The 14,526-nt window shown below is 37.8% G+C and overlaps 2 protein-coding genes across 3 annotated transcripts; both read right to left on the minus strand.

Annotated features, from left to right (window-relative positions):
* Positions 1-1,252: 1,252 nt before the first annotated feature.
* On the minus strand, positions 1,253-3,832 carry dhrs13b.1 (dehydrogenase/reductase (SDR family) member 13b.1). Its single transcript, XM_059533077.1, has 5 exons — positions 3,611-3,832; positions 3,398-3,516; positions 3,176-3,299; positions 2,196-2,522; positions 1,253-2,034 (listed from the first exon to the last, which is right to left on the minus strand). The coding sequence occupies exons 1-5, from the start codon at positions 3,735-3,737 to the stop codon at positions 1,775-1,777; spliced, it is 957 nt and encodes a 318-aa protein (XP_059389060.1). The 5' UTR covers positions 3,738-3,832; the 3' UTR covers positions 1,253-1,774.
* A 1,071-nt stretch (positions 3,833-4,903) lies between these two features.
* On the minus strand, positions 4,904-13,989 carry LOC132122728 (PHD finger protein 12-like). 2 transcript variants are annotated; one of them, XM_059533075.1, is made up of 15 exons: positions 13,224-13,989; positions 12,491-12,669; positions 10,804-10,876; positions 9,845-10,262; positions 9,631-9,751; positions 9,149-9,281; positions 8,751-8,915; positions 8,403-8,549; positions 7,778-8,300; positions 6,854-6,961; positions 6,586-6,747; positions 6,402-6,500; positions 6,238-6,320; positions 5,977-6,115; positions 4,904-5,895 (listed from the first exon to the last, which is right to left on the minus strand). In XM_059533075.1, the coding sequence occupies exons 1-15, from the start codon at positions 13,287-13,289 to the stop codon at positions 5,531-5,533; spliced, it is 2,781 nt and encodes a 926-aa protein (XP_059389058.1). In that variant the 5' UTR covers positions 13,290-13,989; the 3' UTR covers positions 4,904-5,530. The 2 variants fall into 2 exon arrangements, with proteins under 2 accessions (XP_059389058.1, XP_059389059.1); XM_059533076.1 differs by having other exon boundaries at positions 6,586-6,744; positions 13,224-13,987.
* Between the last annotated feature and the right edge of the window lie 537 nt (positions 13,990-14,526).

Raw genomic sequence — 14,526 nt, forward strand, 5'->3', positions numbered from 1 at the left:
AGAGGTGTTCCTTTATATGTTAGCTCATTCTTTCAAATCATATATATTCAGAGTGACCCTGAATACATTCATTTTCAAGACATTTTACTGTGTAGTTGTGGAGAAAACTAAAAGCAAAATCACCCCAAATACAAAATGCATCCTAGCAATTGCACTGTGTTCCATTTTCCAACACTCATAAAAAGTGTACCTTTATAGGTTAGCGCATTAAAAACACATAGTAAGTATTATATAACAAACATTATTTGCTATTAGTAATATTAGTCTATTATTGTTTCAGTGTGAATTGTAGAAAACAGTCATGTTCATGTTTTGATGGGAAAAATTGTTGAGCTTTCCTTTATTTTTATTTGTTGTTGTTTTTATTGTACAGAAAGCTCATAAAAAGTGTACCTTTATAGGTTAGCTCATTCTTTCAAATCATATGTATTCAGAGTGAGCCTGACTATCACTGTGTTAATTTTCAAGGCATTTTACTCTATAGTTTTGGAGAATACTAAAAGCAAAATCACCCAAAACATAAAACTCCATTGTTGCACTTGTACTTTGTTCCATTTTCCAACTCTCATAAAAAGTATTCCTTTATATGTTAGCTCATTCTATCAATGGATACAGTGATAGCCAGGGTCACTCTGAATACATATCCATTGAAAGAATGAGCAAACCTATAAAGGAACCCTTTTTATGAATGTTGGAAAATGGCAAAAAGTGCAAGTGCAACAATTGAGTTTGATGTTTTTTTTTCAAAAAGCATTGAATAAAAGGGTGCCATTAATTGTGGCCAATGTGTATTAGAGAAAAACATTTATTTCATTATTATATATCCCCCCATTTTAAATTCTCATTATCCAAGGAAAGGAAACATTTTTGTGAATTAAAAAAAAAAAAGATAGATAGAAAGGATTAACAATGCAATGAATTTTCACAAGCTTCTTTGATCATATTTACCAAGGGTGCCGATTCTTTTGGCCACGGCTGTATCATGTACTAATAATGAGCAATTTTACAGCATTTATTAAACTAGTTTCACTGTTAACTCATGTTTCTTTATAATATATTGATACTAAGTTTTACATCTTGCACAAAACATTTGTATTTAGAGATTAGCAGTAATCTAGATTCATAAATGCTGTAAAGTATTGCTTTTTTTTATTGTTAACATATTGAATCTTATTGTAAACCATATATTATTTAAAAAAATTATATTTGTCTAAAAAAGTAAAAAAACAACAACAACATGAGCACCTACAGCAAAAAGTAACAATTTACTTAAATGTTTATAGCAAAAACAAAATACGTACACAATTTGTATTGTATTATCACATCTCTAGTAGTGATCTTCCTTATAAACAGACATTTAAAGACCCTTTAAAGATCACAAAAAGATACATTTTTAGGCATTTGAGTATTTTATCTTCTCTTTATACTGAAACAAGCAGGTTACTTAATTTGATCAAATCTTTCATCATATTACTCTTAGAAATTGCAATATAATTTCTGCAGTAAAACAAAGACAAATTATTTTGAGAAACTTTAATGATGTTTTTTTTAATGATTGCGTCACTGAATTAAAAAAAATGTTAGGGTTTTATTTCAAGTGAATATGACAATATAACAAACAATTAAATGTGTTGTACTCCAACTATGTCTTATTTTCTTTTCATGAATCAGTAAAAGACAGATGATTTTAGTAAAACATATAATTGACATTGTTACACCTGCAATTTGTGCAATAAGAACAACATATTCTGAGTGCTAGTATCCAATTCATGATTCAGGACAGACCGCATAATGTCTCACTCACTTCCCATAGCTTTTTGGCCACAGCATCATCTTGAGCCTTGGGTTTCACTTTCTGCACATCACAGTTGGAGAAATACCTGCCACTCAGGGATTCAATGCCCTCCTGCACAGCACAGTGTAGAGTCGTCTGGGCACCGGCCTCTACATCCTTAAAGAACAGAGCTGCGATGGGTTTCAATAACCTTCTGGACATTTTAGTCATATTACGGGTCAGATCAGAGTTTATAGCACCTGTTGAAACAAACGTGTTGTTATGGATGGCAAGTCATTAAAAAAATACACATGGTTTATGCTTTAATTCTTAAAATGAGTTGTGTTGATTCAAACTGTGTCTACATATGAAATGTTATACTAAACTAAAATACCAGTTATGATGTTAGAGGGACACAGACCTGGGTGGAGGCTGTAACAGGTCACATTGGTTCCTTGTAGCCTCCTTGCGAGCTCATGTGTGAAGAGCACATTACACAGTTTGCTGTTTGAATATATCCAGAAGACACTCGCAGGAGACTCACCTACTCCAAACTCCTTGTGAGTGCGAAGTGTGTCAAAGTCAAGGTTCCCATAATTATGTAAATATGAAGATACAGTGACAATGCGGCTTGGCACACACTCTTTCAATCTGTCCAACAATAGGTTAGTCAGAAGGAAGTGACCAAGGTGGTTGACACCAAACATAAGACCAAGACCATCATCAGTAGTGCCCTGCATATAAACTCCTGAAATACAGATTACATGCATTATAGATGGACTTGATATAGATGTCTGTCTGAAATGTTGAGTTGGCATACTTTTTGTTTAAACATTCCTCACAAAACCAGCAGCAGGATGGTTTTACATGTAGTGATATACAACAGAGCCCACACTAAATATTGTGGGTTTTTAATTGATATATATTAATATACATTAACTTCCAAACGTTTTGGATGAATAAGATTAAAGAAGAAAATTTATACTTTTATTAAAGGATTAAATTGTTCAAAAATGACAGGAAAGAGATAATGTTACAAGATTTCGGTTTCAAATGTTCTTATAAAAATAAAAAAAAAACTGAAAAACTATCAGTTTCCGCAACAATATTATCATTATAAAATTTTTTGCAACAAATCAGCATATTAGAATAATTTCTGTATCATTTGACACTGAAGACTGGATTACATTAGAAAAATATTAAAGTAGCAAAGAAATATTTTAAATAGGCCTATTTTGTATTTTTGAACAAAGAAATGCATAATTCGTTGGAAGAGACGTCTTTCAAAAACAAAAATCTTGCCACCTCCTAACTTTTGAATGCTAGTGTATATAATTACAGAATTAAAGAGGCCTATATTAGATTTGATGTGATATGATATGCTTGAGATTTAAACGAAACCTGCATTGTTGATGAGAATATCCAGTCTTCTCTCTGTCTTGAGAAAGGTCTCTGCAAAGGAGCGCACTGACTTCAAATTGGCCAAATCCAGCTCCATGAACACCACATTTTTACTTCCACTTTCCTTATTGAAAACCAAAACATATGATCTATAATTATAATAAGATTCATTTAGTAGCTTAGACTCACAGGCAAATAGATTTTAAGGCAATGCTCTCTCACTCGTTGCACGATAGCGACAGCAGCTTGGCCGCGTATTTGGTTACGGCAGGCCAGAATGACTCGCGCGCCTCTCCGCGCTAAATCCGCCGCTGTGGCTCTACCGATGCCCGTGTTACTACCTGCACAAAGTTTACATGAAGTGTGCTTTAAACGACTCACAAACGTAGACTTGAAAATGGTTCTTAAAAAAGAAATATAAAGTGGCGCGTTTACCTGTAACGATGACCGTCTTGCCATGCAGTTTAGCCTTACTTTTGCATTGCGCTCCACGTACATAAATACGAAATATCATCAGCACCGCAATCGCAACACCCGCGATCAACAATATCTCTTCTGCCATTTCGAATGTGAAATTACAACAAACAAAGGCTAAGAAAACAACACTGCACAATATCCCAGTGTCTATTCCGGGGTTACAATGCTTGCCAAGCCCAACAGGTTGCAGTAACTGGATCAACAGGACGAGCTGCTTTTGCGATGTCTAATTGTCAGTAATAACACTGATAACCGGGTACAATGATCACAGTATTAAAGGTTTAACATTTATTTCTATAAAAGACTCATGGTTGGGACCACATGAATCCAATGTCTGAATATTACAGTGACTAATATTTCAGTAGAAACCACGGCTGTGGTGACTGGAAAATCAGATGACTTTACTTAATAATCCCAATACATAAAGTAGGCTGTGAATAATAGCAGCAACATAATTGAATTTTTATAAGAAAAAAAAGAGGGGGAAAAGGCACACATTCAGTAGTGATTGTAATCAACTCACTTGCTTGTAATAAGCCCTCACCATCTGCTAAACAAAATTTGGTAGCACTTTATTTTACAGTCCTGTTACTCATGTACATACTATGTACTTATTATAGTAATTACAATAACTATGTAATAACCAGGTACTACCCCTGAAACTACCCCTAAACCTAACCCTACCCCATGTAGTTACCTCGTATTACCAAAACTTTCTTAGATAAATACACTGCAAGTACACTATAAGTACATGTAATACTCGTACTGTAAAATAAAGTGCAACCCAAAATTCACGTGTAACTTAAGTTATCTCTTCAATTTTACACACATTGGTAAAGGGAAAGTACACCCGATATAAATTTAAATGATTTAAGCCTACTCACTCTCAAGTTGCCCCAAATCTGTAAGAGTTAGTTTTTTTTCTTCTTTAGACAAATTAAGATATTTAGAAGAATGTTGATTACCAAACAGTTGAAGGTAGCCATTGACTTCCATAGTAGTATTCCCCCAACAACTCCAGCAAATAACTACTTTGTTGCGGAAATTTCACAAGCTTACATGAGGAAGCATTTTTTCACACAAATTTCATTTCTAAATGTAATGGCTTACTTCTGTCAACCCAAAAAGAAGATATTTTGAAAAAAGTCTTAATTTTGGCAAAAGTCATACAGATTTGGAACAATACGATTATGAGTAAGTGTCAGAATTTTAATTTCTGGTTGAATTATAAACAAAAACCATGCCATAGTCTGGTATTTAAAAATCTTTATATATTTACAATGTAATGACATAGATGTCAGATGTTTTCTTGCTGATAAAAAGACACTTCAGTCACATGTACATGACCAAAAGAGACAATTTTAGTTGAACAACTAGCTTTATACACAAATGAACTTCACAACGAAGGCTGCAGAGGTTCTAACACTACAGAGAAATGGACAGTTCTAGAAGAAACTAGAACGCACAATGGTTCTGCTAGTAAATCCTACAAAGGTATTTGCACATGTATGCACTTCTGCATATAGTTACCTAGTGTGCAAAAACTGCAGAAAAAGAACAATACGTTTTTATAACAAAATATTTTGTGGAGTAAATATATTGTTCAAAAGAGTACATAAAAACTCCTTGTACTGACACAAAGTATACAGGGTGTGGTGTCATCAAGTGAGGTTTAGGGGAAAATTGAACGTTTGCTTCTCAGTCAAAAGGTTTTGCATAAAAAAAAAAAATGATAGAAATGTAATGTGCAAACACTTTGTCCGTAACACCCAGCCCCCAAAATACCTCTATATAAATGAATGAATTAACCGCTTTATCAAAGTTCCTCTTATCCGAACTGCATTTACTGTCCATTGAAATTTTGAAGGAGAAGAGGGGTTATGATACAGACTTGGACTGTAGCACTGGTATTTGGTGGAGTTTGGGAGTCTGTGCGTCAACCGTTTCAGTCTCTTCTTGGCTAACGTTGGTGGACGTCTCCTCTTTTTTGGGTTGGTTGCCAGCAAACTCTGTGATGCTGAACAGGAACTGCATGCAGCCCACTTTGATGCAGCTGCTGTGGTGGAGCAATGCAGTGCCTTCCCAGCCGGCTCCGCTGCCCCCTATCAGGCTGGAGCTGCTAGCTTTACAGTTGCAGGGTGATTTGGGTCCTCCTTGAGCCTGGCTGCTCATCATACCACCTGCGGGCACCATCACTGTCTCTGCACGCATCTCACCAAGCGGTGTCCTTGACCTGTTACCTCCTGTGGATTTACCATACCAGTTATAATGCATTACTACAATCATATCACGCATTACAAAAACAAGATATGGGCGGTACTCACTGATGCTGTTTTGTACATTGGACGTGAGCCCACAGGGTGAAGTGATGTTTGGTTTGTCGGAGAAGTCACATGAGTAAAGCACGTTATCTACAGTCGTCCCATGCTCACTGTAGTTCAGAAGCTCATAATGCTTCGTGTTCTACAAGAGAATGAATAACATTCAGAAGCATTCATCTCCCTTTATCCATAAAATCTGGACATTTCAATTAAAATGAGCATCCCGAGCGCCTTTAATGAAGCATAATTATGGATAAAACTCACTTCATCATAAAAGATGCAGGCATGTTTCCCAGAAACATAATTGCAATGACCGTAGTTTGTAAGGCACACATCCATTTCAGCACCTGAAACAAAAACAAAGCATGAACCTCAACGAATCGTTTTCAAAATAATGCAAATGTAATGTCGCTTGTAGCAAACTGCACCTGTTCCGATGTACAGGGTCCTTAAGCACATGTTGATAGCAGCCCCTTTTCCTGTTAAAGGACACAGTACTGCTCGAGCTTGTACGTCCCTTTTTTGTGCTGCAAAAGAGCAAAGACTTGCTATATTATGATTAGAAGGGCAACAGCACATCCTCAAAATGACGTAATGGGCGAGTTTTGTTACCGTCTGCATTAGGGGAAGGTTTAGGAAGCGAGGCAGTTATGGCTGGAGGAATCCCACATTTACTTGAGGGTTGAAGTGATTTGGGAGACAACAGCTGTTGGATCCTTTGCCAAGCCAGGAGTCTGATAAGCTCCTCATCCAGCACATTGATGTCCACTTCTACAACACAAAGAATTTCATTCCTCAAAACCAGTGCAAGACTATCATTTCTATTCATTATTGAATTATTTCATTCAAAAAACAAGTCTGACTGTAATGGGTCTCTTACCTGCATCGCCTTGAACCACATTCTTGATGTAGCTGTATAAGCTGCCTATAGAGGATGGGAGCACTGAGCCTTTCCCAGCAGGCACCACATCAGGGCTCACTTTGCTCTCTGGAAAAACGAGACATAAACAGTCAATTCTGTGGACCGAAGAAAGAACTCAAACTCCACTTTAATTTGCAAAACTGATATTAGGTTTTGGCTTTGGAACACTCTCAGATTCACATTCTACTAAATGATTCAGTTTTTTAACAATTATATAATTATATATTATATATAATAGTAATTTTGAGGGGGAAAAATTTCTTATTGTATTTATCAAACAATATATATATATATATATACACACACATTATCCATTACATTTCCCAGATAGTAAGTTAAGCTTTTAATTTCATCAAAGCAATATTAACAACATAATTGTATTATTCATCGTAATAAATTCAAATCCATTTCTGATACTAATACGTTCATGTTTAATAATTCCTGAATAATTATGTTCATAAAGAAATAAGGTATATTTTGTGTTGGATCGTTACCGGTCTCATCAGTGCGCAGAAGACACACACCTAAACGATTTAAATATATCGCTTATCCTGCCCCAAAAGACCATAAACACTGCAGATAACATCTGAAGTAAACATTAATTTATTACACATAACACAAAAACGAGTCCCGTTTGACTGATTTGCTTCAAATTGAGTTATTTTAGGACAGCGGTTTCAATGTGACTCAATGGTGCTCTCTGCTGGTAGGGATTAGTACACCGGATCGAACACTTTAGAACGCGATGAGCAATCCAGTTATATATAGATCAGTGGTCATCATTACCCAATTGTCTGTGGGGATACTGAGGATTATGGTGATTGTTAATTCTAGAGCACAGCAAAAAGAAAATAATGTATAGAGTGATGTAGGCTGAACTACCTTTACTTTGAGACGACAAGCTGCTGTTCAGTCCTGAAGCTGAGCTGTTATGATGGGCAGGCAGGTCTGAAGCAAGGCTGGTAGATGAAGGAGTATCTCTCTGCATACAGGAGCTGAGGGGAATGCTGTTCTCAGTCTTTATGTCTACATGGTTGGGCAGGGCTGGTTCTGAGAGTGCTGGTGTTTGTAGTCTAGAGGGGCTGCTGGGCCTGTCACACACCACTGGCCCATTCACTCCCGTGCCCTTCTCCGCTGGACTGTCAGCATCACCCTGACAAGATTTTTCTCTGCAGCTTTCAGGCTGTTCAGGTGCCAGAGAGGGTAGCACAGGGGCCCCCTGGGGGCCAACTTGAGTACCACTAGGCTGGAGGCACTCAGAATCCTGAGAGCTGATATCCTGCATCTCCATAGATTCCGGTGTCTTCACATCTGACATATCCGAGTCCCGGAGGCAAGATGACATCTGCTTAGCAGATAAATGTTTCATAATACTACACTGAAGTGCAATGACATGACGAAGCCACTGTGAAAAAAAAAAAATAGAATGATACAAAATACTTTTGCATTTAAAATAATACTACAGCAGCTAGATTTGTTGCACAGTCACTTTATACAGTGCATTTACCTCCTCTTGTTCCTCTTCGCTAGTTAAATGTCGAGAAGAACGTTCTTGTTCCATGAAACCGTTTGTGACCAGCTCTCCATTGCGAAGACCCACCTGACCCACCAGCAAAGGGGGATTTTGGTAGTGATTTTTAATGGCATTGGGGACCTACAAACACATATAAAAGTAACAAAATCATAATTCAAAACTGCTGTGTTTGCATAGGAATCTTTCTGGTAATTATGTGATTTTTTTCCTGTAATTTAATGACCGTTATAGAAATCGCACTCACAAGTGTAAACTTTAGCCACTGAAATTTCGAAATTGAGAATAAAAAATAAAAAAACACGTTGCTCAATGAGATGCCACCTTCAATGTCTTTTTCTTGATGTGGCGAACACCTCTGCGATTGGGATGGTGCTGGCGGTGAACCCAGCGCAGGAAGTCCACTTTGACTGCATGTTGGGACAATCCTTCCTGGAACTGATCGAAGAGCTGGCAACGTGTGCTGAGGGGCACGCTATTTTGGTTTAGCTAGGATGTAAAGACAATGTGTTCATTTTATAGTCCATAATTTCATGAGTGTGTAAGGAAATCATAAACTAAAAGACTAAATTCAATGAGCTACTTGAATATGACTAAAAAGTGACAAATACTACATTAACTCAACAGAGAAAGAAAACTCTTATTATTGGTGGCAAAATAATAATGTGTGGTGTTTAACATCCCTAACATGAACAACAAGAGATCAAAGACAAGACACCAACCACCATGTGTTCGGCGTGGTTGGGACACATCCATCTCCCAGTGGGCATGGCAGTGAGAGGGGGGTCCAGACAGTCCATGTGGAACAGGAGCGCACAGTAATCACACTGGATCAGAGGAGCTACCCTGCAGCTCCTATGGAGCAAAAAGAGAGAGGAACCTGATATACTGTGCAACAATACTGACAATCAATCAATATGGGACTCCATTAGAGATGCATGGACATTAAAATTCTGTCACAGTGTTATTTTCATATTATTTATAACCTATTATAGATGGTATTTACAAATAAACATAACTGCTCCACAGAGCTTATTTAACTTATAAATGGGAAAACCCTATCATAAAAATTCTACAGGAAAATCTTGAGGGAAACCATAGCAAATTAGTCTTCTGGGTTTTGAAATCATGACTGCATAATTCTATTTCAGCCAATAATTAATATGATACTGTCAGTGTGTGCGCAATGTTTTCGGGCACTTACTTGCCACAGGTAAAGCACACTTTCACTGGCAGAGGGACCAGACCGCTGGGATCCAGCTCATGTTGTGGCCTCTTCACATTCTTGCCCATTGCCTCCTCTTTCCTTCTGCGCTTACTGCTGCCTGTAGATACACACAAATAAAAATGTAACTATAAAAAATAAAAACACAAAGCACACTTTAAACACTTAACATAATAGTGTGGGAAAACCTCACCTGGCAGTGAAGTGGTGCACGTAAGCTCACTGGGTAGCTGAAACTGCGTCGGGTTTCTCTCCATGGCCGCGGTGATCAGCAACTGAAAAGGTTTCTTCAGGCGAGGTGTGGCACTCTCAGACTCAGAGCCCTGTACTTCCTCTTCAACGTCCATCAGGTCCTCATCAACGTCATTGTGTTCTGACGGTGTAGGCGTGTCAGTGGATGCATTTGAAGTGGGCGTACCAGGACGGCTGCTTGTGCGTCGCTCCAGAAGACGGACTTGCGCGACGGCAAGTCTCAGGCCTCCTGATGTGGCAGAGGGCAGCCCGTCCAGACGCAGAGTTCCAAGCTCCAGCTCCGCAGCAGGGGAGGAAGCCCGCTTGGACAACTGCCGCTCCAACGCCCCATTCACCTGCTCTGCCTTCTGCTCATGCTTCTAAAGAACCAGAAAATTACACACTACAGCTCTGCTCCTTAAACTAGTAAGCAAGGTTGCGAAGGCAACCGTTAACATGCTGCTTAGCTAAAAGGTACTCTAATTAGCATTAATTAAAAGTATCGTTTACTCTAACAAAAAAAATCATAGCACACTTGTTGAGTATATTAATTATTTGACAAGTTCTATTGATGTTTTAGACACTGAATGAAATGCAAGTTTGAACATTTCTGTAAGTATTTTTATTTTTTTTAATTGTGCTTCAAAAAATTCAATCTGGGATTGTATCCTTTCTGGAAAAGGCATGCATCTAGTGTCTTTCTCAGGAAATTAAAGGGATAGCCTAGTAGAGCCTACAAAATTACAAATTCTTGTCATTTATTCATCCTCATGTTGTTCCAAGCCTGTATTTATTTATTTATTTTTACTATAAAAGCAGACACTTTTCGGGTGAACTATTCCTTTAACTGTGAATAGATAAACAGTAGAACAGTACAGTTTCCAAAAACAAGACCGCAATGGCAAACATGACTCTTCCAACCTTCTTGCGCACACTGCAGCGATGACACATCCAGTCACCAGGGGGCAGCATCTCTCTGCTCAAAGGTGGATTACTGTGAAGAAACAAATGTTTCAGAACACAATACTGCTTTTTACACATTTTTTTAAATATTTAACTTCTCTGTAGAAATAAATATTTTTGCATAAAAAACACAGTGAAAGCTTAAAGGTTTTATTCATGTGCTAGATGCAAAAAATAAATAAAATAAAATCCACAATGCTGCAGTCACACTGAAACCATCTCGGTCTCACCAAATCTAAAACTGAACAACAAGGATTCTTTGCAATCTTTAGGTTGCATGGTGCAAATGAGGAAATTGTATTGATATATTACACAATACCATTCTTTCTTTCCATCTTTGCCATACAGTCAGTGTAGACTAGCTTTATATTACATCAGCCAAGAGAAAGGCTGGATCGATTTCATGTGAAGTACATCCAAACAAATCTCCCCTCAGTACAGAGTTGTTGAATAACAATACATTTACTTCCCCTTAGTGATAAGAACAGGACAATAGCAGTAAAAACCAAGAGTCTGGATTAAATGGACCTCAAATGAAATAAGGCAGGAGTGATTCCATCCAAACAAAGTCTCTATGATAAACTACAGGACCCAGCTGTGGCTTCAGAGTGGGAGGAATTATGAGGGTAACTATACAGAAAACAACCTGAAAGGACATTTTTTGTTCTTAAGACTTTATTTAAAGCTCAGACTGTTAGAGCTAAGAAGTATAGTGAACAAAAAACTTTTTAAATGCCCATTTCTAGGTGATTTTTTTTGTCTCTGTTGTTGGATGAGGAAGTGGTGATGTGCACAAAAACAAAATACAATGTTAGTAATCATGAAATCTACATTGATTATGTGTGATAAGTTTTCAGCATTAAGTTTCTACATGTGACAACTGTCAAACTGACTGTAGCTTCTGTGTAGTGACAGCAATAGTGGCAGTACCGTTAATATTAAATGGCACAACTGTTTTTAAAATCTGATAATAAGATATGTTTCCTGAGTACCAAATCATCATATTAGAATGATTTCTGAAGAATTGTGTGACACTGAAGACTGGAGTAATGATGCTGAAAATTTATATTTGACAAAGGAATACATTTAGTGCTGTCAAAGGATTAATCACATCCAAAACAAAAGTTTTTGTTTAAAGTGTAATTAAATACATAATAAACATGCACACACATATTATATGCAAACAAAAACTTTTATTTTGGAAGCAATTAAACAAACAGTTAATTCTTTGAAAGCTCTAAACACACAACATTTGACAACATATAAAAATGGGTTATTTTAAATAATATTATTTCACAATGTTACAGTACTTCTGACATAAGTGCAGCCTTTGTGAGCATTAGAGACTTTTCAAAACCATTTATTAAAAACCCTAAAACTTTTGAACAATAATGCATTAGTTGTCATTTAATGTTTTTTTTATAAGTTAATTTGCTATAAAACAACTGTATTTGGTGCAAACCACTACTACTAAGTGCTTTCAAGAAGTCCACAAATCACCCTCTTAAGCCACATCAGCCAACCAGATAACAATCTTTGAGAAATGTAAAAATCAGCACCATAAGCAGACATGTACATAAATCTAAAAGAAAAATTCAGTCAAATGTTAAACCAGGCAAGATACAGAAACGCATTGGAAGCATACCAGCATTGCAGGTGAAAAGCAGCGGGACAGTGATCGCAGCAGAGCAGATCTCCTCCCTCGCGGCAGCTATCGCAGGTGTCGTGGTTCGTGGCTCGGCCCCCTCTTCTGGTCTCCCTCTCTGGTTTGCGTCTCTTCTCTCCATCCTCAGAGCGTGGGGGTGCGAGCAGCTGCTGAATTTGCTGGAACAGATTATCAAATACATTTTAAGCAAAAATGTAGTTACACAAAGATCTCCCGACAGATGTCAATGGAGAGTTGCTTCACACTTTCAATTTCCAACCTTACCACTGCACATTTTGGATGTCATGCTAATCTGACACACAAACAATGCAGATTCTGGATTAACATGAAGGATGACATTAGAGAGACGTGCTCACATACAACTATGAGGAGGTCAAACTTTTTCCAAGTCATATCAGATCTAATCAGCTAGAGAGAGAGAGAGAGAGAGAGAGAGAGAGAGAGAGAGAGAAAGAGAGAGAGAGAGAGAGAGAGAAAGAGAGAGAGAGAGAGAGAGAGAGAGAAATGTGTCCTCGGTTGTACTTTCCAGGCAGGCAATTTCTGCAACAGGCCCAATCCAGCAGTGCATAGACTCACCAAAGCAAATATCCACAAACGAATTGTTTTCCATTCTGCAATTTGCTTTTATTATGACTCAGTATCCCTAATAAAGGCATACTCTGACAAGACAGTGATTCGAGGCACAGCTGAAGGGCAGACAGGCTTAACTTACCTCCATTAGGCCCCCAGACGTGTCCAAATCGTACAGGATCTTCGGGGTCTCCATTTTGTCCCACATTCACACTGCTGAAATGTAGCATGAACACACAATCCGACAACAGTTTTTTCCTATCCAAACCCAGTCGGGTTTACCTGCTGTCTTGAAGCAGTTCTGGAAATAGTGAACGGGTCGATTATCAAACAAGATAGCGGATTGGCTGCTCGATGCTCGGCTAGCTAGCAGCTATCAACAAACAAAAGCAAACCGCTCGCCAGATGTCTGGTGCTGAACGAGAGCTGACGAATCGCTCAAACTTTAATTTAAGTGCAAAAATATTCCCTATTTTAATTGGAAGTTGCTGTCTGGTTTAGTATTGAAGGGTTCCTGTGGGATTTAAAGGCCTAGCTCGCTAGCCTAGCAGCATCCTCTGCTTCAGCAGCAGCCGCCTGCAAAGATTCGTGTAGAAATCCACAGCTGTCTGTCCCCATCGCATACTGGCTAAAAAAGCGCTCGCTGTTGCAAAGTAGCTCTGCTGGATTGATTGTCGGTGGTTAGGTCCTCATGTGCAGAAACACTCGTGGATGGTGCTCAGATGACAGCAGTGAAGAGCAAAGGTATTGTTATGAAAAGCCATTGCTAGTAGCTATGCTAACTGGCTGGCGTTGCCCTCCTCTGACTCGACTCTAGCGGGGTTGGAATAAAGTCTGCGCATGCGCACTGAGGTGCAGAGGAGCGCTGCTCCTCCGAGTGTTAGTCTGACAGAACAACACGAACTCTTCAAGCCTGCAGGCCATGTTTTCTCTAAAGCACAGCAAAGAAGTATTTAAAAAAAAGAGGAAATAAAATTACCCCAAATCCTTAAACCGGATAAAAAAAGTTTGCGAATAACAAATAAAACAGAGCAATCTGATGGAACATCATTTTTAATTAAGATATGCTATGATAATGTTGTGGTAAATAAATACAGTACAGTACAATTAAGTAAAAATATATCATTTTGAACCATGATAATCCCAGACAGCCAAGTCCCCTTAAAACTTTTAAGACAGATTTCTTCTGTGAGCGCTTAACTGAATCCATCAGACAATAAATAAATACATAAATAAAAATAAAAACCTCAAAACTATTCTTTTTTTTTTTACTTCTCTGAAATGTCTTTTATAGCACTTGTCATGTTACTTAACTGCTCATGGATAAATTATTTTGGATAATTTAATATGAATGTAACACCTGTAATTATATCAGTGTTATTGGTCTGAAAAAAAAAAAAATCAATAAATGTTGTTCCAAAAATAATGTTGTTCAGTTGGAGACA

Source organism: Carassius carassius, chromosome 41 (genome assembly GCF_963082965.1).
Source record: "Carassius carassius chromosome 41, fCarCar2.1, whole genome shotgun sequence".
Classification (NCBI taxonomy): domain Eukaryota; kingdom Metazoa; phylum Chordata; class Actinopteri; order Cypriniformes; family Cyprinidae; genus Carassius; species Carassius carassius.